General features: G+C 35.5%; 1 protein-coding gene across 3 annotated transcripts in view; it reads left to right on the top strand.

Annotated features, from left to right (window-relative positions):
* Positions 1-26,057, top strand: part of atp11a (ATPase phospholipid transporting 11A) — an 80,538-nt gene that overhangs the window by 41,245 nt on the left and 13,236 nt on the right. For 2 of the 3 annotated variants that reach the window (XM_067405380.1, XM_067405382.1), the window contains exons 5-26: positions 54-161; positions 1,661-1,789; positions 2,270-2,373; positions 2,609-2,659; positions 4,531-4,595; positions 5,153-5,234; positions 5,704-5,854; positions 6,769-6,966; positions 7,063-7,236; positions 9,023-9,189; positions 9,392-9,463; positions 11,013-11,086; positions 13,398-13,501; positions 16,176-16,357; positions 19,018-19,269; positions 19,356-19,536; positions 21,526-21,628; positions 21,764-21,909; positions 22,189-22,248; positions 23,099-23,226; positions 25,240-25,375; positions 25,949-25,972. In XM_067405380.1, the coding sequence (XP_067261481.1) occupies positions 54-161; positions 1,661-1,789; positions 2,270-2,373; positions 2,609-2,659; positions 4,531-4,595; positions 5,153-5,234; positions 5,704-5,854; positions 6,769-6,966; positions 7,063-7,236; positions 9,023-9,189; positions 9,392-9,463; positions 11,013-11,086; positions 13,398-13,501; positions 16,176-16,357; positions 19,018-19,269; positions 19,356-19,536; positions 21,526-21,628; positions 21,764-21,909; positions 22,189-22,248; positions 23,099-23,226; positions 25,240-25,375; positions 25,949-25,972 (2,691 nt within the window). The remainder of the gene's footprint in view (positions 1-53; positions 162-1,660; positions 1,790-2,269; positions 2,374-2,608; positions 2,660-4,530; positions 4,596-5,152; positions 5,235-5,703; positions 5,855-6,768; positions 6,967-7,062; positions 7,237-9,022; positions 9,190-9,391; positions 9,464-11,012; positions 11,087-13,397; positions 13,502-16,175; positions 16,358-19,017; positions 19,270-19,355; positions 19,537-21,525; positions 21,629-21,763; positions 21,910-22,188; positions 22,249-23,098; positions 23,227-25,239; positions 25,376-25,948; positions 25,973-26,057) is intronic. The other variant, XM_067405381.1, reaches the window with a different exon arrangement.

Raw genomic sequence — 26,057 nt, 5'->3', positions numbered from 1 at the left:
AATTATGATGTCACTCCTTCACTCGTCTCTCTCTCCCCACTTCCTCTCTGCAGGGCTATGAAGACTGGATCAGGCACAGAGCGGACAATGCTATAAACCAATGTCCAGTCCACGTCATCCAGCATGGCAAAGTCGTACGCAAACAGAGTCAAAAGCTACGGGTGCGTAAGCATACGTATAAAATGTGTCATGACTCACATGTGGTTTGGTGAAGTGTCACTAGCGCCACCACATGGATTTGAAAAAAATACTGTTTTCAAACAGGTTTCCCAAACAGTCCTTTTCATTTTTCCATTGGTGAAGCAAACAAATTGACCTGCCCCAAACTCATCCCATTGGTTGAGCCAGTGTTGGGACTTGTCGAGACACTTAAAGGGTTAGTTCACCCAAAAAATGAAAATTCTGTCATTAATTGCTCACCCTCATGTCATTCCACACCCGTAAGACCTTCATACTGTACATGTGAGCAGCACGAGGCATGCGTGTGACGCTGATGCAGGAGCCTGCCAATGAAGAGTCGCCGTTCTGTTTCTGAACCTGGAAGCGCTGAACAAAAACATTGTAGGAGAATGACACAGAAGAGAAGATATTGTTGAATAAAGTCATTATTTTTGTTTTGTTTTTGCACACAAAAAGTATTCTCGTCACTTCATAAAATTCAGTTTGAACCACTGCAGTCACGTCAACTGTTTTAATGATGTCTTTAGTACCTTTCTGAACCTTGAAAGTGGTGGTTAAATTGCTGTCTTTTGAGGAGTCATAGAGCTCTTGGATTTCATCAAAAATATTTTAATTTGGAACGACATGAGGGTGAGTAATTAATGACAGAATTTTCATTTTTGGGTGAACTACCCCTTTAAATAAACAGCAGTGTTTTGAAAGTCCCACAGTGTTCCCATTTATAAATGGCTTACTATCTATGCATATTAAGCTGACATCAGAGAAAATATTTTAATGCTGAAAAAATGACACACTTCTAGTCTGAAAATGCGTTTTTATTTTATTCTCAGAGAAATAAATCAACAAAGTTTCGCTCTGCTAACCAGCATTCTGCTTACACAGCCAGCTTGCTGTTTGGAAACAGAATGTTGGCATGTCAACAAGCAGGATGACAGTGTGCCCACGTTACCCACAATGCACTGGGAATCTTTTGTTATTTAATTGTGGTACTACTGCTCTCTCACTCTCTTTCAATATGAAATAATTAGTATTTTATGTTAGGAACATTTTGCTTCTTAAATTTTTTTTTGTATTCCATGGTATTTTTGCTATTCTGAATTTGATTCTGGATGATTTCATGCAATAAAATGAAGAAAAAAAAAAAAAAAAACACTGGCTGTAACAATAAAGAGAGAATGTGCTTAAATACTTACCATTACAGCTTTTGATAATCCGGCCAGCATCTGTAATCCGTTACGCAACACATGCAGACAGGCCAGTGGGAACGACTAGCAGAATCAGGATTTTCTTTTATGTAGATTCATGAATATATATATTTTTTCATTCCACTGTGACCTAAGATGCAACTCATTATCTATAGCTGATTTGTTGATATTGGTGTAACGGTATACTTTACTTTATTCAGAAGTAAGTGTATGTAGATACCATCTGTCCCACATAAATGTTGTATTGGACCCTTTCTTGCTCTTTGACCCTTCAGGTGGGTGATATTGTCCAGGTGAAGGAGGATGAGACGTTTCCATGTGACCTCATTCTGCTCTCCACCAGTAGAGAAGACGGGACATGTTTTGTCACAACAGCCAGCTTAGACGGAGAGTCCAGCCATAAGGTGATTTGTCATTTTATAGAAAGGCAAACATCATGGTTATTAATCCTAAATATTAGGAGTTTATTGTAAACTCTTACAAGTCATGTCACCATTATATAGCGCTTTATGCAATACAGAATGTTTCAAAGCAGCTTCAACTGGAAAACAATAGAATTCAAGTTCTGCTCTAAAAAAGCCAATAGTGATATTATTCAGCTCAAGCTCAAGTATTGATTCATTGTTGATGTTGCAAAATTCATCAATTATGAAACAAAGTCGTGTCAGCTATAAAGCAGCTCTGCAGAAGACAGTAGTGTCATCATCCAGCACGACTCAGTTCAAGTTTTGTTCTCATACATTGTGACTGAAATGTTACACTGTGACTGAAATGTTTTGGTCGCACTACATCTCACTGCCAGTTACTATTAGATGGGAGGTATGTGAGAGTTTTTGACCTTGGAATGCCGACTGTTTCTCTCGTGCTCTCCTCTCTACACAAAGACCTATTATGCAGTTCAGGACACAAAGGCATTCAGCACAGCAGAGGAGGTGGACACACTGCACGCCACGATAGAATGCGAACAACCCCAGCCAGACCTTTACAAGTGAGTAATACGCACATATATCAACAGTAAACGCATAAACAAGCCCTCGCTTTCTCTTACAAACACACGCTGTGCATAGGACTGCTGTTGGACTGACACAACAGCATGCCACACACTCCAGATACCCCACATAAATATCCTCACATGGTGTCTTAACTACACACACACACACACACATTGACACAGAGCCCAGACTCTACATTAATTTCTGTCTTTTCTTCCTCTCCCGCTGTAGATTTGTGGGACGCATCAATATTTATTTGGATCGAGATGAGCCCATCGCGAGGTAAATCTATACTCAGGAAATTGACTCTTAATTAAAGGGCCAGTATGTGAAAGATTGAATTCAGGAGGGACAATTTATCATTTTCATAGAACAGCTCTCTCTTCCAATTCTGATTCTTACTAAAGAAATACTCCCATCATTTCATTCAAATTTCCTTGCAGTCCACTCTAACTTTAATAAATAATTTTGATACAAATATGTAAATAAATATGAACATACACAGTGTTAAAAAATAAATACCTAATATTATATAATAATATATTTAATATAATATTATGTATTTCATTTTATATAATATAAATAATGCAAATATTTGTATCTTGGTGCACTTCAAATATACAAATATGTTTATATACAGTACAGTTTGGAACCACTAAGATTTTTAATGTTTTTAAAATAAGTTTTGTCTGCTCACCAAGGCTACATTTATTTAATTAAAAATACAGTAAAAACAGTAATATTGTGAAATATTATTACAATTTAAAATAACTGTGTACTATTTAAATATATTTGACAAAGTAATTTATTCCTGTGATGCAAAGCTGAATTTTCATACATCATTACAGTGTCACATGATCCTTCAGAAAATATTCTAATATGCTGATTTGCTGCTCAATAAACATTTATGATTATTTTCAATGTTGAAAACAGTTGTGTACTTTTTTTTTCAGGATTCCTTGATGAATAGAAAGTTCAAAAGAACAGCATTTATCTGAAATACAAAGCTTCTGTAGCATTATACACTACCGTTCAAAAGTTTGGGGTCAGTAAGAATTTTTATTTTTATTTTTTTGAAAAGAAATTAAAGAAATGAATACTTTTATTCAGCAAGGATGCATTAAATCAATCAAAAGTGGCAGTAAAGACATTTATAATGTTACAAAAGATTAGATTTCAGATAAACATTGTTCTTTTGAACTTTCTATTCATCAAATAATCCTGAAAAAAAATATTGTACACAAATATTTTGTACAATTGTACACATTAATTGTTTCTTGAGCAGCAGATCTATATATATATATACATATATATATATATATATATATATATATATATATATATATATATATATATATATATATATATATATATATATATATATATATATATATATATATATATATATTTTATATAATACTGCATTATATTATATTATATTATATTATATTAATTATATTATATGTGAGTTGCTTTGTTGCTTTTTACTGGTCACCATTTCTTTTAATTTTCCATTTCCAATTGACCCTTCATAGGGAGTTTGATTGACAAGCGATCTAACCAATCAGAACGCCGAATCCGCCATTTTGTCCGACAAAGCAGTCAGTAGTTAGAAGATTAACCTCGGCCGAGATAAACTTGAAAAATTGTGTATACTGACGTCTTTCCGCGTTTGAAACAACATTCCTTCTCATGTTCATTCATGTTTATTTGATGCTATACATGAACTAGTAGTAAGAGATGATATAAAAGAGCCATATTAAAGAGCCACAAAACGGTTTTTATTGTTTGAATTTCTTAAAAAACTACACAGTTTGAAAGCTGGGGCTTTGTTTAAGATCATAAGTAACCCACTTTGTCCTGTCTGTCGACGTGTTGTCAATGTCCTCTTTGCTCCGTGATGCATTGTCGGACACAGCTTGTCGGACAAAGCAAAAGTAACTAAGGGGGGCGGGTCTTTGCGAAGGGTCAATTACCATTTCATTCACCTTTTCACAATTTTCAATCACTTTTTCTTACCTTAATTTTTTATTTAAAATAGCCATGCAGTGTGCCTAATGAAGTTGCGCTACAGTGTGTTCACTGTTAAAAGATGTGAGCATAATTTATTTTCATATTTGTAATGCTAGTTTTTATCTGTTTGATTATTTTAGACCCCTGGGTTCTGAGAACCTGCTGCTGCGGGGAGCCACTCTGAAAAACACTGAATACATACATGGTAATAAAATCCACACTATATATTAACATCTCATTTAGACACTTAATCATTTATATTTATGCATTTGAATCCTGAATGCATTTTATCCTGAATATCATGCAGTGCGTTCAAGGTGTATATTGTGTATACCTTTTCTTTTTTTTCTTTTTTTTTTTTTTTAAGGCAAAAGGAAGGGCAGGAGAATGAGAGAAGAGAGTTGCTGATTGAGTCATTTTGTCACTCCGTTCCCACTGTAATTAAATGAGTCACTGAGGCTTGTGAGATCAGAGAGAACTTCTTAATTGCTAGAGAGAGAGAGAGAGAGAGAGAGAGAAAGGGTGAGAGAGGGAGATGAATGTCACAGTATACACGTGAGGATTCTAAGTGCAGGGCAAGCTCTAAAAATGTTGTAACTTTGTTACAGAGGAGCCATTATGACTTACCGTACGGTAAGACAAAAAGAGCTCAGTTATGTAACAACGGCTTTTATATTATCATAACATCAAAGAGGCTGCATAGATATGGTCATAAGAGAATTATGATCTAAAAATGCTCTTTGTCTTCTCTTGTTTCTCTAGCTGTGGCCATCTACACAGGCATGGAAACCAAGATGGCCCTCAACTACCAGTCCAAGTCCCAGAAACGCTCCGCTGTTGAAAAGTAAGACACAATGATATGATAGGCTTTATCTCACTGTCAGCATGTACTGTGTAATGCATTTAGTGTCCTGTTTGTAAAGCAAATTGCGGGCCTCTGTATTTGATGTCACGAATTGTATCAAGTTCCTCTCACATGTGTCTCGTTGACAATTCTGTCAGACAGATAGATGCAGCCATTAAGAAAATACATCAAAACTGTTTATATTGAATAAGCAGGTGTACTTTCAGAGATCTTCTTTCAAAGTTTGGATATCATTGACTTTTTCAATCAAATAAATGTTGGGGATTTTTTTAGTCCTTAATTTAATATTATAGATGTCATTCGGACAGGATACGAGACCCTAAGGGAAAGTTATTGCAGATAGATTTTGTCACCCTGATGTATGATACGTGTCTTTACATTAGGTCCATAAATGATTATGCATATACTGTATGGGTCTGAGATCGTCTCATCACTGTATGTCCTGCAGGTCTATGAACGCCTACCTGATTGTGTACCTCTGCATTCTGATCAGTAAAGCTCTGATCAATACGCTCCTGAAATACGTCTGGCAGGCTGACCCAAACAGAGATGAGCCCTGGTACAACCAGAAAACTGAGACTGAGAGGCAACGGCATGTAGTACGTGCTATAAAATAATGCTTATTATTACAGTTTTTTTTATTATTATACTTTATTATTATTTATGTTTCTTTTTATTTTATTTTATTTAAAAATGAGAAAAATGGAGATAAAGTTGACATTTTTAATTGTTCAAAATGTAAATCTCAGAATTCAGACTTTTTTTCTCACAATTGCAAATTTACATCTAGCAATTCTGACTTCTCACTCTGACAGTTATACTGTCAGAATTGCAAGATATAAAATCAGAATTAAGGGATGTAAACTTGTTTATATCCTACAATTCTGACTTCTTTTCTCAGAATTGAGATAAAAACTCACAATTGAAAGTTATAAAGTCCAATTCTGAGGAAAAATATAACTCGCAATTTCGACTTTATATCACACAATTCTTACTTTATAACTCGCAATTCTGACTTTATAAAGGACAGTTATGAGTATATACCGTATCTTGCAATTCTGACTTTATTTATATTACGCAATTCTGACTTTATATCACACAATTCTGACTTTATAACATGCAATTCTGACTTTATAACTTACAATTCTGACTTTATATCACTCAATTCTGACTTTATATCACTCAGTTTTGACGTTATAAATTGCAATTCTGACTTTATAACGCACAATTATGAGTATATACCGTATCTTGCAATTCTGACTTTATATCACTCAATTCTGACTTTATAACACGCAATTCTGACCTTATATCACTCAATTTTGACTTTTAAATCGCAATTCCAAGATGTAAACTCACTAATGCAAGTAAAAAAGTCTGAATTGTAAGATATAAAGTCGCAATTACCCTTTTTATTTTTTATTCAGTGGTGGAAACAAGCTTACATACACACACAGCAAAACAAATGCTCAAAACAAAACTTACACTATTTGATTCCCTTCATTTGTCTCCTCAGTTAATCCGGGCATTCACAGATTTCCTGGCCTTCATGGTTCTGTTCAACTACATCATTCCTGTGTCCATGTATGTCACCGTGGAAATGCAGAAGTTCTTGGGCTCGTACTTCATCCTGTGGGATGATGACATGTTTGACGAGGAGCTCGGAGAGAGACCGCTCGTCAATACCTCAGATCTTAATGAGGAGCTTGGACAGGTGCAAAAAACATTTCAGTCCACTCCAAAACTGCTGATCTGTCTGGGTCAATATTTGTTCACTTTCTCGCTTTCTTTTTTTTTTTTTTTTTCACAGGTGGAATATGTTTTCACAGACAAGACTGGCACTTTGACAGAAAATAACATGGAGTTGAGGGAATGTTGTGTGGACGGGCACGTTTACGTGCCACATGCCATCTGTAACGGGCAGATCTTACCTGGAGCTGCAGGAATGGATATGATCGACTCCTCTCCGGGTGTAGATGGAAAGGTGAGCTTGTTGTTTGTGTTTCCATAACCTCTGTTTAACATTTGGACATATTTGGACATATATTCAACTTGTACTGCACTTGTACTCCTCTCATGAAATACTCTTGATTTTTCTGATCTATTTATATTCAGAAAGGAAATTAAATTGAGCAAAAGTGACAGTAAAGACTTTTGCAGAAGGTTTCTATTTCAAGTAAATGCTGTTCTTTTGAACTGGTAAAATGTATCACAATTTCCAAAAAATTATTAAGTAGCAAAACTGTTTTTAAAATTGATGATAATAATGTTACTTGAGTATCAAATCAGCATATTAGAATGACTTCTGAAGGATTATGTGACACTGAAGACTGGAGTAATGATGCTGAAAATTCAGCTTTGACATCACAGAAAATAAATTACATTTTAAAATAGAAACCAGTCATTTAAAATTGTTTTTTTTTTAAAGCCCCAATCTCATGATTTTGTACATAATCATTAAAATATTAAACCAAATAATATTTCAAACAAACAGACTTTTCTATTTTTGCAAATACTTTTAACCATCTGGTTCTAAGGTGATTTTTTTTTTTTTTTTTTTTTAAACATTTGATAAGAGAAGCTAAAGAAGCTACAATAACTTTTGGACAAGATTAGAGAATGAACGTGTTATGTTCCATTGCACAGATGAATCATATTTTCACCAAGGCAAGTTTTTGCATGAATATTTTAGCTGTGGATGGGTGGAGTGATGGATGGATTCTAATTTTATCTTTGATAAATGAGATTAGAGCAATGTGACACATTAATTCAGAAGATTAGCTAAAACATTTATTAAAGAATTTGGTAACTGGAATTTCACCTCAGATCTCTTGTCAGTTGTATTTTTGCATGTGATTTGTGAATAATGGATAAACTCAATTTGTTCCATTCAAATTAGATTCTGTGAAGATGATATTGTGTGCATGTGCATAAAGTGAAATATTAGAGTTCAGTGTTGTTGAGATTTTTAATACCTGCTTGTATCAAATGTATCCAAATATTCACTGGATACACGGGTATGTTGAATGCATTTTGTTCCGAGTTAGACACAAATAGTCTCTCTGTCTCTGTCTCTCTCTCTCTCTCTCTCCTTTTATATCTCTGTCTCTGTCACTTAATCTCTTTTTAGTCTCTCTATTTCCCTTTCTTCTGGTGTGTGAGGAAACAGATGAATGATTCTGTTTTACTGAGCTGACTGACTCACATTTAAGTAAAGGTAGTGTCACATAACCTGTGTGTGTACACTGCTGGTCAAAAGTTTGGCTCACCAAGGTTATTTGATCAAAAGCACAACAGCAATAATGTGAAATATTATTATTATTTAAGTTTAAAAGAACTGTTTTTACCAAATCAGCATATTAGAATGATTGGCACTGAAGACTGGAGTAATGATGCTGAAAATGTAGCTTTGATCACAGGAATAAATTACATTTTAACATATATTTAAATAGAAAACAGTTCTTTTTAAATTGTAATAATATTTCACAATTTTACTGTATTTTTGATCAAATAAATGTAGCCCTAGTGAGCAGAAGAGACTTCTTTTTTACAATACAGTATATTACCGTTATATTACTCTATTTGAATTAGAAACTCATTGTAGCAAATTTACATTTTGAGCAGTTTTGTGCACAGCATTTCAGGGCAAACATGTCTTCTTGAATTAATCAGGAATTTTAAGCAATTGTCTTTTTAATCTTTCATAGCATGGCATCATTTCTGACTCTTGGTGCGTGTGCGTGTGTGTGTGTGTGTGTGTCACTCATCAGGAGCGAGAGGAGCTGTTTTTCCGTGCGTTGTGCCTGTGTCACACAGTCCAGGTGAAGGAAGAGGAGACGGTGGATGGCATTAAGAGAGGGATCCATCAGGGCAAATCCACCTCCTTCTACATCTCCTCCTCTCCAGATGAGGTTGCACTGGTGGAGGGCATGAAAAGGCAAGACACATGCATTCATACGCTCACACTCATAAACATGCACTCACATTACCTTATTGTATTGTATTGTTCACCTTATTGTAAAGTGTTACCACTTATGTTTCATTTTTTGTGCCAAAAACAGTCAAAAGAAAAGTTGATTTTATTATGACACGACCCCTTCATCACAATAACAAACTTTCTCTTTCACTCACCTGCTCAGGTTGGGCTTCACCTATCTCCGTCTGAAGGACAGTCACATGGAGATTCTTAACAGAGAAGATGAAATGGAGAGGTGAGCCATCTGGACAACAGCATGAGCGCAATGAACAACAGGAAACTAGCAGCACTTGGATGTCTTTTTGACAGTTAGCCCAGTCTGTCAGTCTGAGAAAGTGGTCTTACCCCCAATCCTACTTTACTACACAATCAAAAAAATTATGTCTGTATTTCATTTTCATTTAATTTCACATTTATTTGTATAGCGCTTTTCACAATACATATCGTTTCAAAGCAGCTTTACAGAAAATGCATGTCAACATTACAGTTTAGAGTAATCTGTTATCAGAGGTGACTGTGTCTAAATTATGTAGTTTCAGAAATGTACATATACAAATCACACAGTTAGCTAACAGTCTATTCATTTAAGCAATGTATTAATTTAAGGCAGAAACAATGAGCTCATGGAAGTAATGAATACATGTTAACAATGATGCAAAATTATTATGTATAAGTATTTTGCGATAGTTACTGTAAAATTACATGTATTGATATGTTAAATTTGCACACATTTTACTTAAAAAAATAAGAGAAGCAAAATTAATAAATAGTAAAACATCAGTTTTTAATAGCTTGTGATAGTATTTTTTTAAAATAATAGTAAAATGAGTATAAGACTGTAAAAGTAAAAAAATAAGATTGTTAAATATAGATTTGCATATGATAATATGTTATATAAATACATTATATAATACTTATATTTAATTAATCTACATATCACTGCAAATCTATACATTTTTTAATATAGATTCAAATATGAGAATTAATACTTTTTACTTAAAAAAAGAAATTAATAATTAGTAAAATAATAGTTTTTAATAGTTTTATATATATAGTAATATATGTGTCTGTGTGTGTGTGTGTGTTTACACACCTTTAGGCATTTTAAATTCTTGTTTCATAGAATTTTCAAACAAGCATTTAGCTTCATAGCACTAGCAGGGCTGCAAACACCCCCTGTGGTGACTGCAGCTTTAATTTTCTTGTCATACTATGTATTTTTCCCACATGTGGTGTGAGAAGGAAACCTCAGCAAAGGAACAGTTTGCTCAGCCTAATCTGTAATCATCTGTGTATTTACTCAGCATGCTGTCATATTAATGTATTTGTGTGTTTATTAAAATAACACCGTTATACAGTATGTTGTGGGAGGCACTGACGTTTCCCTGTTCAGGGAGTGTTGTGAAGGGACCAGTGTTTATGAGTGTGTGTGATGGAGAGCTTGTGTGTGTGTGTGTGTGTGTGTGTGTGTGTGTGTGTGTGTGTGTGTGTGTGTGTGTGTGTGTGTGTGTGTGTGTGTGTGTGTGTGTGTGTGTGTGTGTTTGTGTTTGTGAGTGTCCTTGAATGACAAGGATCAGCCATAATTAGTGCAGATACACACTGTCCTACAGCTGAGAACATGAGGGTCAACACAGAGCGCACTCGCATAAAATCCGTCTGTGATAAAGATGTATCCCAAAGGACCCAGTCAGAGCCACCGATACCTTTGATTTATCTGTGTTTATAGTTCTCCTTTTAAATCTAAAGACTTCTTACATTGTCTGTTTGTGTTTATGCATTCACAGATTTGAGCTGCTGGAGGTCTTGAACTTTGATTCAGTGAGGAGGAGAATGAGTGTCATCGTAAGATCAAGCTCAGGTATGATGAAACACACACACACACACACACACACATGATCACATTACATAAATGTACTTTATATACTACTACTATTTTGATACCGCTTTTTACATATGAGGATGTTCCCAAAAGGGTAATTTGATTTAGCTCACTTCTGGGTCCAAATATGTCCCCAAAGTTAAGAAGGTGCACACACACACACACACACACACACACACACACACAAACACAAACACACGTACAATCTAAATGAGGACGTGCCTTACACTTATGTTGTTTTTTTTATATAAAGCTAATTATAATTATTATATATTTTTATAGACTATAGGAAACCTTTATGCCCTTTTCTAATACAAGAAATAATATGTCAGTTTAACATGTTAATGTTAGTGTGATTTATTTATTTAAAAAGAAATCAAAATTGAATGCAGCTAATCATGCCTCTTGAACAGTAATCTAATCCCATACTGTTATACATTAATGTTTAATGAAATGCAAATAAAATAAACAATATATTAACTTACAAGGGAACTTTATGTCTGTTCAATGTTTTATTCTCACACAATAATGTAATGTCTTTGTATTATCTCTGCAAATATTGATATATGCAGTTAATTGATCCATTTGATTAATTAATCTGCATATAATGTAATTAATTTGATTACAATATTTAGAGATTGGCAGCCCTAATTATTCACTTTATTTATGAATGATTTTCCCATCTGAGAACATGCTCAAAAGGATTTAGCTGATGGATAATTTTGTCCTCAAATCATATCTGAGTAAACACACACACACACACACACACGCACGCACACACACACTCATACTGGAACAGCAAGTGACTGTTACACATTCCAGTGAAAGTGTCTGAGTCACCATGTGTGCCCAAATTGGTTAATGCAAGTGGGTCAATGTGCTACTAGCATACAAACGAGAGCTAGATTTAGACATCTCTATGATTCCTGAATCCATTCAGTCACATACAATTGACCTGATTACTACTCTTCTCATTTAAAAAGCAAATAAGATATCCTTGAATACATTGAGAGAACCTGACCGCATAACTAATATGTAATTGAAACTGGATATAAAATTGGGTCAATATTTACTTAATGTTAACTTTTTTTTTTGGCTACAATTATTAAAGAGGTAGTTCACCCAAAATTGATTCTCTTATCGCTTACTTTTCTTCATGCCATCTCTAATGTAAATGACTTTCTTTCTTCAGATGAACACAAAGAAAAATTTTAGGAAAATAGTGAGTCCATATAATGCCATTTGATAACCGCACAAAGCAGTTGTGATGGTAATCCATTCGACCCCAGTCTTCTGAAGCAAAATGATAGGTGTAAGAAAAATACTAATATATTACACTCTTTTAACTAGGCGTGTTTACAATTTCAACTTGTAAGCACGTAAGCACGTTGTGAAGTTCACACGATAAGTAATGCATAAGCATAGAGGACCACCACTTCTGGCGCCAACTTCACAACGCACTTACGTCATGTGTCACAACATGCCTCTCATGAACGCTCTTATGACAGTAGATTTGAAGCAACAATTTTTATATTAAAAGTTAAAAATATTAGTATTTTTCTTCCACACACCAATCGTTTCACTTCAGAAGACATTAATTCATCCACTGGGGTTTTATGTATTACCGTCACAAATGTTTTGTGTTGTTATTCAAGCATCAACCAAGCGGCACCCATTCAGTGGCATTATATGGACTCAAAGAGATGGATTATTTTCCTAAAAATCTTTGTGTTTATCTAAAAAAAGTCATATATAGTACTGTGCAAAAGTCTTAGGCCACCATTAGATGTTGTTTTAGCAATGGTATAATGAACATATATAATTATTTCTCAGTTTCTTTATTAGAATATAACCAGAAAATACAGTAAATTTGTATGCAGTATTAAAAAACAGAAAAAAATGACTTCTATAGGCTAAAGTGGCAAGTGTTTAGTGACCTCCCCTTATACTTGAGCAATAGCAGGAACTGGCTCTCTTAAACCTAAATGGAACGGAAAAGGACTGCAAGTCCAAGAAAAAAAAGAGAGACCTATTTCCTGTATATTCTGTTTGTATCGTAATAACGACCAAAAAATAAATATAGATGGTCATTAAAACATTGCTAAAACAACAAATCTGGTGGTGGCCTAAGACTTTTGCGCAGTACTGTTTATCATTTTTGGGTGAACTATCTCTTTAATATCTATTATTATGAATTTGAATTTGAAAGCATGCTGTACCGGTGGTTATACAGTTTCTTCTTTATATTTGTTAACATTTTTCTGTGATCATAATTGTTTGTTTGTTCTAGGAGAGTACTACTTGTTCTGTAAAGGTGCAGATTCCTCTGTTTTCCCACGGGTGGTTTCTGGGAAGGTGGAGCAGGTCAGAGCGCGAGTGGAGCACAATGCTGTGGTGAGCACAAATCGGAAACATCTTCATCTTCTTTCTTATTTTAGCAGAGCTATTAATAGGCCACAAAAGCACCTTTATAGATCTTGATATAAAAAAAGCTCATCTCAGATGTGTTTGCTTCTGCAACTTTTGTTTAGCATGAGCATCACCCTCAAAGAGAGTTTTCTTCAGAAAGAACTTCTTCTTAGTTATGTATTTTCGCACCGCAGCCCAACTATGTTCTCATTAGCTTTCCTAAGAGGGATGAGTATTATAAACAACTGTTATTAGTTTAATATCTCTATGTACCTGTAGCAGCAGAACTTATTAGTACTTTTTGCTATTTATAATCTAATAAATATAATTATCAAATATATTAAATCAAGGAAAATTTCTATAATTTTGGCTCCAGGCATAAGGAACGGATCTAATGTCATAGATTGATGCAGCTCTATATTACTTCATTGTGTTACTCACAGATCTGGGTCAGGAATTACATCACTTTAGAAAGGGTTTGGTTGCACTGGCATCGTGCTGATTCATGACTTTGGTAGCCATAGTGAAAAGGTTTCTGTAGAGGCAGACTAAACAGAATCTGTGTTCTAAAGACAGTGTGAGGAAGCTCAAAATGACAGTTCTGTCAGTAGTGTTTTATTAACAGTCATAATGGCAACTTTTCAACTAGAGCATTTTATCATTTAATAACCTACATTTGAAAGTGAATGAAAATTGTAATTTATGTAACCATCATGTAGTTTTAAACCTGTATAGGGCTTTTCACACTTAAACCCTATTCGGACGGGATTAGTTTTACATGGGGATGAGGAGTAAAGTAACTGTACCTCAGGACGTCTGTAATATTAATTGGCCAATTCGCACGGGACAAGATATCTCAGTAAAACTAGCAGAAGCGGGGGGGGGGGTAACTCGATATACGCACTGCCGTCACCTCCCTCCCAATCATATGTTGCTTTCTCACACCATGTGCGCAAACATGGCGCAAACACATATAATCTCAATATATAAACTATATATAACAGTTAGGTCCGGTCAAATGACTTATTAATTAAACTCTGATTGGATTATGATGGTAATAGGCACTTAGTTTTGTGCCTCTGATAAGTGCTTCGATCTTCTTTTTGCTCTGAATGGTATGTAGAAAATACTTGAGGTTTGCAACAGATTTGTCCCACCACCTACAACACAAATGAATGTTTCTTCAAGTGCTTCCATGCTTGATAAATGCGCAGAAAACTACATTTAAACAGGAAATGATGGAATTTTACCGTACATATTTACAGCGGGTCTATTCGGACGGTATTAGTATTACCTGAGGTAATTTTTCCGGACCTTTTTACAGAAGGTAAAAGTCGTCGTAATCTTTACTGACATTGTCCGTAATGATTACCGAGATGGCACATTCGGACGGGACTAAAATCACAGAGAAGCTCTGGTAATAATTACTTTACCCCCACCTCCCCATGTAAAACTAATCCCGTCTGAATAGGGCTTTAAAATAGTCAACACTGGGTTATTCTAAACCCTGGTTAAACAGAATCCTGGGTTATCCTGAGTTATCTTTTCATTGCTCATACTTAACCAGGGGTTAACAATATGGCTTTTCACAATGCACTTAACCCCGGGTTATCATCGTTCTAAATAGCACTTTTAACCCTGGATAAAAGAACGTTTCACGCTTCTAATTTTATGAAACCCTGCTCTGGAGGGTTTTCCACTTTTGCAGTGCCAAACTTGTACAGTATGAAACAATGCAGTGTTAGAATGTTACATCTAGACGCACAGTCAACCTATTACGTACCTATATTTGCCTGCTTTGGACAGTCACGGAAACACTGTGCATTGTATATAAACAGTAAATTCAGCGTTTGAGAGGAAAAACATGCTGACAGAAAACATGACAGTTTGAGTGAAGAAGAGACGGTTTCATTCTTACCTTTATAGTCTGAAATGTCCATTCAGTATAAACTCAATAGTAAAGTCGGCAATACAAGAATGTAAACAGGTCGCATGCTGAGTTCATCCAATCAATGACACTGACTCCGCAAATATGCAAATAAGAACACTAACTCAGGATTTAGGAATGTACAATGTGAAACATCAGCTTATGAATACAACGATAACCCGGGGTTAATTGCAGTGTGAAAAGCCCTTATGACTTCCTTTCTTACATGGAATTAGATGTTTTTCAGAATGTTCACGCTGCTCTTTTGCATACAACAAGAGCAAGTCAAATTTAAAAAAAAGAGGTAAAAGGTAACATTTGACTCTAAATATTGCACATAAGTCAAATGGGCTATTTTTGTTTTGCTTTTGGCCTTTTTGGAGCATTACAGCTTGTGGTCATCACATAATTGAATCTATAGAAAAGAGCAGTGTGAGCACAATGTCTTTGTTGTACCACAGAAGACAGAAAAATACAAGAGTGAATAAATAATGTCAACGTTTCATGTCTCTTAGCATTGGTATTGTTCTTTCCTTTTTATATTGTTTTATTCTGAGCTAACCTATATTTAGTCATAATCTAAGATTAATGCAGTTTTAGGACAAAGAATGAATTCTGGTGTTGAATTTGGGCTCTTTTTGTAAATGAATGGACCTGGCAGGCTAAGCTGACAACTTGTTTCAAATCCTGGAAGGCTAAGCTGACAACTTGTTTCAAATCTTTCCCTTGTAGGAGGGTTTACGGACTCTTTGTGTGGCTTATAAGAAGCTGACTCATGAGGAGTATGAAGAAACGTGCCGTCTCCTCAACAGCGCTAAACTAGCTCTGCAGGATCGAGACAAGAAACTGTCTGAAGCTTATGATGTCATCGAAAAGGATTTCATCCTGCTGGGAGCCACGGCTGTGGAAGATAGGTGAATCACTCAGTCAACCTGATTAACATTTACCAAATACCGTCTAAGTTTGATTGACTTGTACTGAAGTGATTTCAAAGTTCAGAAATTAACACAAGCCGACTGGAATCCAAACTATCTCATGTTCGGTATTCCCTTGTCAAGATCAAATCCAGAATGCAAATACAAATAACTCTGCCACTAAGATACAGTGAGATCCAAACATCTGCATTTTAATAGGTTCATGTTTTTAACAAATTATCATGTGTACATAATATATAATTTGAGTGAAAATTTGAAAAAAAATCTTAGTATTGTTCTCCAGCATGATTTGAGAATGATCCAAAAAGCATCTTGTGCTTCAGTGAAAGCAAGAATTGTGATGTTGTCATTTTCGGTAGTAAATAGTGAATAGTACATTTAAATAGTGATTCTAGTTTATAAATTATAAGTATGGATATTTTTCTTACAAAAACGCATCACTTCGATTCAGAAGGCCTTTATTATCCCCATGCGCTTTTTTGGGCTTCAAAATATTGGTAACTATTCATTTCCTTTGTAAAGCTTGGAATATTTTTTTAATATAACTCTGATTGTGTTTGACTGAAATCAAGGTCATATACACCTAGGATGGCTCGAGGGTGAGTAAATTATGGGATAATTTTCATTTTTGTGTGAACTACACCTTTAACTAGTAATTTCAATTGTAAGTTTTAATCGTTTTTCCTTGCCATCTACATCTTTATCGGGATAGAGAAGAAATGCATGGGCTTGAATGAAGCGTGTTTGGCCCTATATAAAAATATTAGAAGATATAGCGCTGAACGGTCATTACCATAAATGGTCCTGAGCGCTTGTGGTGTAAACAAATCTGTTGTTTTGACACCCTGCTTAGTTTAAACCGTAGAAACCGTAAAATGGTGCGACAGTTGTCATTTTGTACCACTGTCCAGTAGGTCCACTATTTGAGGATGCCTGCACTACATCATCAAAAAATCCATAGTGTCGGGATATATGGAACCATGACGTCCAATGCATTTCTAAGCAAGTCCGATATTGCTTTCCAATGTATGTTGCCAAGTAAAAACATCAGCATGTTAATAATGACCCCATGTTTTCAATAAAGTGCGTCATGCATTTACCTAAGTAAACAAGATACGCTGTACTGAAATTGAGCATAGATGTGCATTAGCAGTATTAGATTTTTAACTGGCTGAATGCCAAGTATTGGCCCAACTGGGTGGAAGTTACAGGTCCAGCGTCCAACTGAAGCACACGTGAGCACCCGCGGCCCCGACAGAACCAGTGTGAGTTAACGTTAATTGCACAGGCAATCAATAGAGTCCATCCATTAGGCTCCAGTGTCCTGATAATGAGCAGCTAACGTAATTAGACCCCCTCTTGAATCAATCGGGGGCCGGCAGACGCGGTTCTGATGAACTACTGTTTGGGCTTATGCACTTATGGAGGCCGTCCAACCCAACATTATAAATAAACACATCAATCCATGTCGACTGCCTTAATGAATATGACAGAGCAAACAAATAGTGATTACTGGATGGGAACTTATTTTGTCAGGCTATGTTAATTAGTTGCAATCAGTGCCCTGTAGGCACCAGCCTGTTTGTGTCTTCAAGAGGTCACTCAAGATCATGTGTTATTGTCAAATATACAGGGAGCTAATTTGTTAAGAGTCATTGTTGACTGTTTGTAACAGCTTTAAAAAAATGTAAAAATCCAAAAACATTCGTACACAACATGGAACGGCAAAAGTAAATCATTTTTCTTCTGTAAAGTTGTGGTCATAAAGACCTTCTGAAGCAAAGCGAGGGGTTTTTGTAAGAAAAATATCCTTTTTTTTTTTTTATAAACTATAATAACTGACTTTAGGGGAACAGCTGTATGCACGTTCACAAGAGAGTCGAGTTCCAGAGGAAAGGTGACCTTTGACTTTAATGCAGTCTTTAAGCCAAGGTTTTAGAATCTTCGAATGTTATAGAATGTTGGGGAAGTAAGAAGGAATGTTATGACTTAATTAGAATGTTGGAATTTGTTTAACTTCAATATAATGTTGTTGAGTGAAATGCAATTCATGTTATTAGAATGTTTAATAAGGAGTGTAATAGAATGTCTTGTCGTTTCTTCCCGGGAGTCTTTGTGAGAATGTCACTTCCTGCATGGCTGGGCTGTGAGTGAGGTGCAGTGGGGGGTGGAGTCTTAATTATCTGGCAGCAGTGTGGCACTGTGAATCCTGACTGCTGGGCTGCTTAATTACTGAGTGAAGTGGGCTGAGACATCACGCTGCCGTATAAGACCTCCCCGCCACCGAGCCATGCAGAGCACTGTCCATTAACTTTCACTCCGCCACTGCGCAAAGAATAAAGCACACAGGATCGCTACATACTGTGCCAAATCTTGCTGCTGCTACTATACAGTTAAGACAGTTGGGCAGTCAAAAAGCAACAAATGCTTTGGATATTTTATGTAGTACTTTGACCCTTTATGAAGCTCCACCCCCAAGTTTTACAGAATTTGTCTGATTTAAGTAAATTGGAGATTTTATTCTGAAGTGCATTAGCTAGCGACTGTTCATTTAAAAAGGGACCTTTACTTGCTCAATATACCTGCATTGTGTTAATCATGTACATGAAATGCTTATAAAATGTTCTTGGATGTTTCAGGCTGCAGGATAAAGCGGCCGACACCATCGAGTCCCTGCACAAGGCTGGTATGAAGGTTTGGGTCCTCACAGGGGACAAAATGGAGACTGCAGCAGCCACATGCTATGCTAGCAAGTTGTTCCATCGCAATACACAGATCCTGGAACTGACAACCAAGCGGACAGAAGAGCAGAGTCTCCATGATGTTTTGTTCGATCTGAGCAGGACTGTCCTGAGACATCATGGCAGCATGACCAGGGACACTTTCTCAGGGTGGGTACGGTGGAATACATGCTCTCACTTATACACAGGCACTCACACACACAGACATCTTCACACATATGTGTCGGTCCCCACAGGCTCTCAGGTGATTTCCAAGACTATGGTCTGATAATCGATGGGGCAACACTGTCAGCTGTACTGAAGCCAACACAGGATGGAAACAGCAACGGAGGGAACTACAAGGAAATTTTCCTGGAAATCTGCAGGAACTGCAGTGCTGTTCTCTGCTGCCGCATGGCACCCTTACAGAAAGCACAGGTAATGCAGCGCTTCACTCACTAAGAGTGTACAGTACTGTTCAAACATTTGTGGTTGGTATGATTTTTTAAAATGGTTTAGGAAAGTCTCACCAAGGTTGCATTTAGTAGAACAAAAATACAGTAAAAAAAAAACTAATATTGTAAAATATTTAGGGCTGTCAAGCGATTAATCGCGATTAATCGCATACAAAATACAAGTTTGAGTTTGCATAATATATGTGTGAGTAATGTGTGTAAATAATATGTATATAATACACACAAATGAATGTATATATTTAAGAGAAATATGTTATTTATGTACAAAAAATGTATTTATATATAATATAAATTATATAAAAATATAAATAAATACATATACTTGTAAATATTTCTCAAATATATACATGGATGTGTTTGTATTTATATATACATAATAATTACACACAGTACACCCACATATATTAGGCAAACTCAAACTTTTATTTTGTATGCGATAAATCGTGATTAATCGTTTGACAGCCATAACAATATTATTACAATTTAAATTAACTGTTTTTCTATTTTTATATATTTTAAAATGTAACTTATTCTTGTTATGCAAAGCTAAATTTTCAGCATCACTTTCAGTGTCACATGATCCTTCTAATAGAAATCATTCTAATATGATGATTTGCTGCTCAAATTAACATTTCTTTCATTATCAATGTTGAAAACAGTTTAATATTTTTGTGGAAACTGGGATATGGTATTCTATGGAAGCTTGTTTCCACCACTGAATAAAAAATTAAAAGGATAATTGTGACTTTTTGTCTCACAATTTTGACTTCTTTTTTTTTTCTAAGAATTATGAGATATAAAGTCGCAATTGTAAGTTATAAAGTCAGAATTGAGAGATATAAAGTCGGAAATGCATGATATAAAGTCGCAATTGCATGTTATAATGTCAGAATTGCGAGATATAAACTGACAGTTCTGACGTTTTTTCTCAGAATTGTTTATATCTCGCAATTCTGACTTTATAACATGCAATTGCGAGTTTATATCTCACAATTCTGAGAAAAGAAGTCAGAATTGCGAGTTTATAACGTGCAATCTGCAGGAAAGTGCAAACCTTGAGGGCCAGAGTTGAGAACCCCTGGCTTATTTAATCCTGAATGAATCAGTGGTTTTAAACAAATCAATTGAGTGAAGAACTCAATGACTTAGTCATAAAGACAGTTTCATTAAATGTTATTTAGTTTGTTTATTAAGCCATTCTCCTTGTGGGTTCCAGTGACTATGGGTGATTTAAGGTCTTAGTATCTATTTGGGGACATTTTGTCCCCACAATGATGATAAAACCTGACCCATACACACACACATTTGTTTTTGTGAATTGTGGGGACATAATGGTTTTTATACTGTACAAACCATATTTTCTGTCCCCCTACACTACCCCTAACCCTAAACCTACCCATCACAGAAAACTGTGCACACTTTTACTTTCTCAATAAAACTCATTCTATATGATTTATAAGCCTTTTGAAAAATGGGGACATGGGGTAATGTCCTCATAAGTCACCCTCTCCTTGTCATAGCCATACACACACTCGAACACACACACACAGCCACCTGCCAGAGAAAGGTTGTCCTTGTTCACTTATTGTAATCTCTCAGTCTGTGAGTTACACGATGCAATCAAAAGAGACTCTGGTCTATTTCTCTATCTAATTTACTGCATGCTAAACCTGTCAGTCACTCTCTGGGGCTGCTGGGAAAGCCAGAGACTGTAAAGTCAAGAAGTGAGAGAACTCACAGTATTACAAGACAATTACTGACTCAAACATACAATAAAATCCTGTGTAATTCATGTGTACTAAAAGCCAAACTGATATTTTAGTGGCTTCATATGAGAAAAGATAGATGGCTGATGAGTATGATATTATCCCATCACCTCAGCCAAAAACCCTGATTTATAATCTCTCATTTGTTCTGGATTTAACCTGTGGAAACAAAACTGTTCTTTCAGATTGTTAAACTGATAAAAGCGTCAAAAGAACACCCCATTACGCTGGCCATCGGGGACGGAGCCAATGATGTCAGCATGATTCTGGAAGCTCACGTGGGCATAGGTGATTTCATGCTCGCATACAAAAATCTAATCATTTTAGATGTCATTACTTCTCCAGTCTTCCCTGATAGAATTCTGTTCAATAGCTATAGCAACAGTATGTTACATGCCTATTGACTGGTTATTCTGCCTCTAGGGATCATGGGTAAAGAGGGGCGTCAGGCGGCCCGTAACAGCGACTATGCAATTACCAAGTTCAAACACCTGAAGAAGATGCTGCTGGTTCACGGGCACTACTACTACATCAGAATCGCTGAGCTGGTCCAGTACTTCTTCTACAAGGTGAACCCAAACAAACAAAATGTGTAGACACACAAAATAAAAAAAAGTAAGATAATCCCAAGCAAAATTGCTGATCACTAGCTGACACAACACAACACAAACCACGTTACCTGCAGTTGTAAACACAGAAAAAAAGTTGCTTAATGTGTGTGGATGCTATTTTGTTCCCAGGAGTTTTGTAATGCCACACTATTTATAGCAAACATAATTCACACACACGCATAAACCCCCTAAAGTGTTTAGTTCATCAGGTACTGAGGGTCTGTTTTTTCTCCACAGAATGTGTGCTTCATCTTCCCTCAGTTTCTCTATCAGTTCTTCTGTGGCTTCTCTCAGCAGGTAAACACATATCTCAAAGGTCTATCACATTAGACGACATTTGAAATGGAACATTCTGTCTTTATATTTTTTGAGTTTCTTCAATAATGCACCTTTAGAAATTAAACTTTTCGTTCTTTGGTGGAAATGTTGATGATGGGAATGATATTTTAAACATTTATGGAAATAACATTTCAGAATCTTTTGTTTTGCTTCGGGTAATTTCATAGGTAGCATTTCTTAAAGTGTGAAAATTTTATTTAATTTTTTTATCATTTGACAATTGCAACTTATATTTACTGCTATTTTTTATTGTTAATATTATTAATTAGTACTTTTATTCAGCAAGGATACAATAATTTGATCAAAAGTAACAGTAAAGACTTTTATAACACCACAAATAAACCGGGATAAATTACATTTTAAAATATATTAAAATAGAAAACAGTTCATTGTTGTAATATTTCACAGTATTACTGTTTTTACTGTATTTTTGGTGAAATAAATACAGCCTTGGTAAATATAAACATAAAATACTTTCAAAAACATTACAAAATCTTAGTGACCCCAAACTTTTGAAGAAAAGTGTTTTGTTTTTTTTAAATGATAATTTTAAGATATTTTAAAATTGGTTCTGGGACAAGAGTAAAAAAAATTAAATTGTAAAATAAAAACATATACATTATAAGTAGCAAAAATAAATGATGGAAGCATGGGGAAAAATGAATGACCCTCATATAACAAAAATAGAAAAGTATCAATCTGTTAGTAAGTCAACACCTGCCAAATGAAAGTGCAAGTTGTTGTGCTTTTTTTCACTTGATTTACTGTAACAATGGCAAAACGGTTGAATTATTTTTTCCCTCTGCAGCCACTGTACGACACGGCATATCTGACCCTGTACAATATCAGCTTCACCTCGTTACCCATCCTCCTCTACAGTCTGATGGAGCAGCACATCAACATGGACATCCTCAAACGGGACCCCTTTCTTTACAGGTGAGGAATGTTCTGGTTGCACCAACAACTCCCATTACCCACTACTGTGATTATAATTTAAACTTTAAAACATAGGCCTAAACAAAGAGGAGAATCATAAAATAATATTTCCCCCCAAAAACAAGAATTATATGGTTAGTTTTGAGTTGTTTTTAGTCAGATATATGGACGATACGTGATGTGATACATCTCATCACGTGTACACGGGAGGTATTTTGGAGCAGCATGTTCGCTATCATCTATTTCTGGTTCCCTCTTTGAGACCTACTGATAAATCCCTGTCTACACGCAGGCTATTTATACCAACCTTGGCCTCCTTTTTGCATGACTGTTGGCTTGCTGAGACTCATAACACACATTGTTTCACATCCTGACATTTGTTGTCACACCTTTTTTTTCCCAGAGACAAACCTACACTTTTGAAATAGTTATGTGATTGTGTATGTTTACAGGATTTTTATTAATAGTAGTAGTATTATCATTGCTTTTAAATTATTTGAAAGCCTGGCTCTGGGACAAGTGTAAAAAATAAAATCATAAAAGAACGACAAATATACATGGTAAAGAGCATTTGAAATAGCAAAAATAAATGATGGAAGTATGGGATTTTATTATTATTATTATTATTATTATTATTATTATGCTTTTCTGACTGACCCAGTTGGATCAGTAGTTCAGAATTTTATTTTTAGATCTATATTTAATAAAGAATCATAAACATCTATTTTTTTAATGTCACCCAGGTAAGATATTTAATCAGCAAAATTTATTTGCAAGTCATAGTGAAAAACTTTTATTTTCCTTACATCATTTTTGTAACTAACACACCGCCTGATGTAGCCCAATCTTGCTCTCTGTATTTTCCTCTTTAATAAAATGTTTTTTCCTGATTGTGAGCCTCCAGGTATTCTCACTTGAACACATTGCCACCAAATACAAGCCTGCAATAATTGGACAGTTCAATCAGCCTTTGGCAAACATATTTGCGTATACTCTTGCACTAAACTCAATTTACACACAGCACTGGGCAGAAATACTGTTAGAACCACTCTACATTTTTTCAACAAAATGTCCTGACGCTGCAATTTTTTTCCTCTTATTCCTCTGCATTGCTTATTCAGTATGTACATTATACACAGTGTTTGCTACTGACACACAGTGCAGCACTTCAAGGACATTTTAATTAGAAAAAGCTGATCTAACATTCATTTTTGAATATTGTGGTGCGGTGATGAAGCACTTTCATTTGAAATGTTCCATCCAGTCTCAAGTACGGTTGAAGACTAAACCAACGTTTCATAGAGTGCTCACAAATAACCATATGATCTTGTAATGAAATGTTAGATTGCTCTTCATTTAGTATAAATTTCTTATGTACTATTAAGACTATTGTGGACATACAGTATAAAATGAACAGATAGCATTGCTCAGATCATTTGATCTTGGAGTTGGAGGTCAGATCTTTGACTTCAGTTTATTGGAAAATCTGAGCACAGTTTGAGACATTAGCTATGTTTCCATCCACCAATTTGTATGCATATTTTGTGATATTGCATAAATTTTAAAGAAGGCATGTGTATAAACTATAAGATGGAAGCACATATATTGAATAATTGAATGTGATTGGATAACTGAACTAACCAGTGGATCAGTTTCATTGCACAGCATCTCAAATGCTGGTTTGATCATTCTGAAATGCCTGAGCCAAAGTGTTTCATCAGAATGATTTGGTATAATGACCTTCCAGAAGCGTTTCACACGATTGTGTTCCCAAATGCCAGGCATCTGAACGCAAGATAACACGAGCGCGCTTATTGCGTTTGTCTGCACAGACACAAGTCATTTATGAAGGGGGGAGAAAAATACCTACAATGGTTTCCCTGATTGCAACAAGACGTTTTGCGCCAGTTTTCCAGGAAGTGACCTTTTTCTACTCTTGAACACACGGAAACGGTGCTTTATTCGCAAATGTTTTATGTGATATTCTAATTTTGAATGAATTTCTTTTTACAGAGATATTGCCAAGAATTCCCTCCTTAGATGGCCCACCTTCATCTACTGGACATTTCTGGGGCTTTTTGATGCCGTGGTCTTCTTCTTTGGTGCTTTCTTCCTTTTTGACAACACAACCTTCACCAGCAACGGACAGGTAATGCAGTCACCGTCTAAACCACGATTTTGTTTCAACATTTTTCTGTGTGTGTGTTTTGTTTAATCAACTTAACCAGCACTTTTTTCCTTTAGTTCATCTTTTTCTCAGTCAAATAAAAGTCGCATACAGATTGAATGGGTGGCCGATGCTTGTTGAGTGAGTTATTTTGTGGTTAAAGTGCTTATAATGTACACTTTTGTGGTTTAACTGACGTCTTGATCCAGCTTGCAGACTTTTGTCTGTCCTCCTTTGCGTATGTTTGAAGTCATTACAGGTGCTTCTCCATTCATTTATGCGACACAAAGCATGCTGGTTAATCAGTCAGATCAGACATCTTTCTCTGTGCCATTAAGTTAAATCATAGTAACCTTTTTGGATTGCTTTTTTACCTGTTTGATTTACTTTAAGTTATAACATCCTAATTTTTCTTTACTTTCTTGCTCCCTGTCCCCTTCTTTTCTTTCATTTTCTTCTTTATCTCTCTTTCTATATCTCTCCCTCTCTCTTTCCTCCTTTTACCTACCTCCTTTTTGCCTTTCTTTTCTTTTCTGCTTCTCTTCCTTTCCTCAGCTAATGGCCACCAACACACAGATGGTAAGCCTGTCCCTATCTGTTTCTCATCCTATTTTTAGTTTTAGTTTGACTGTTTCCCTCCTCAGCCCCTCCCCTCATCCTAAAG

This window comes from Chanodichthys erythropterus, chromosome 12 (genome assembly GCF_024489055.1).
Source record: "Chanodichthys erythropterus isolate Z2021 chromosome 12, ASM2448905v1, whole genome shotgun sequence".
Classification (NCBI taxonomy): domain Eukaryota; kingdom Metazoa; phylum Chordata; class Actinopteri; order Cypriniformes; family Xenocyprididae; genus Chanodichthys; species Chanodichthys erythropterus.
Note: the sequence above shows the minus strand (reverse complement) of the source record. Positions and strands in the feature narration are given on the sequence as shown.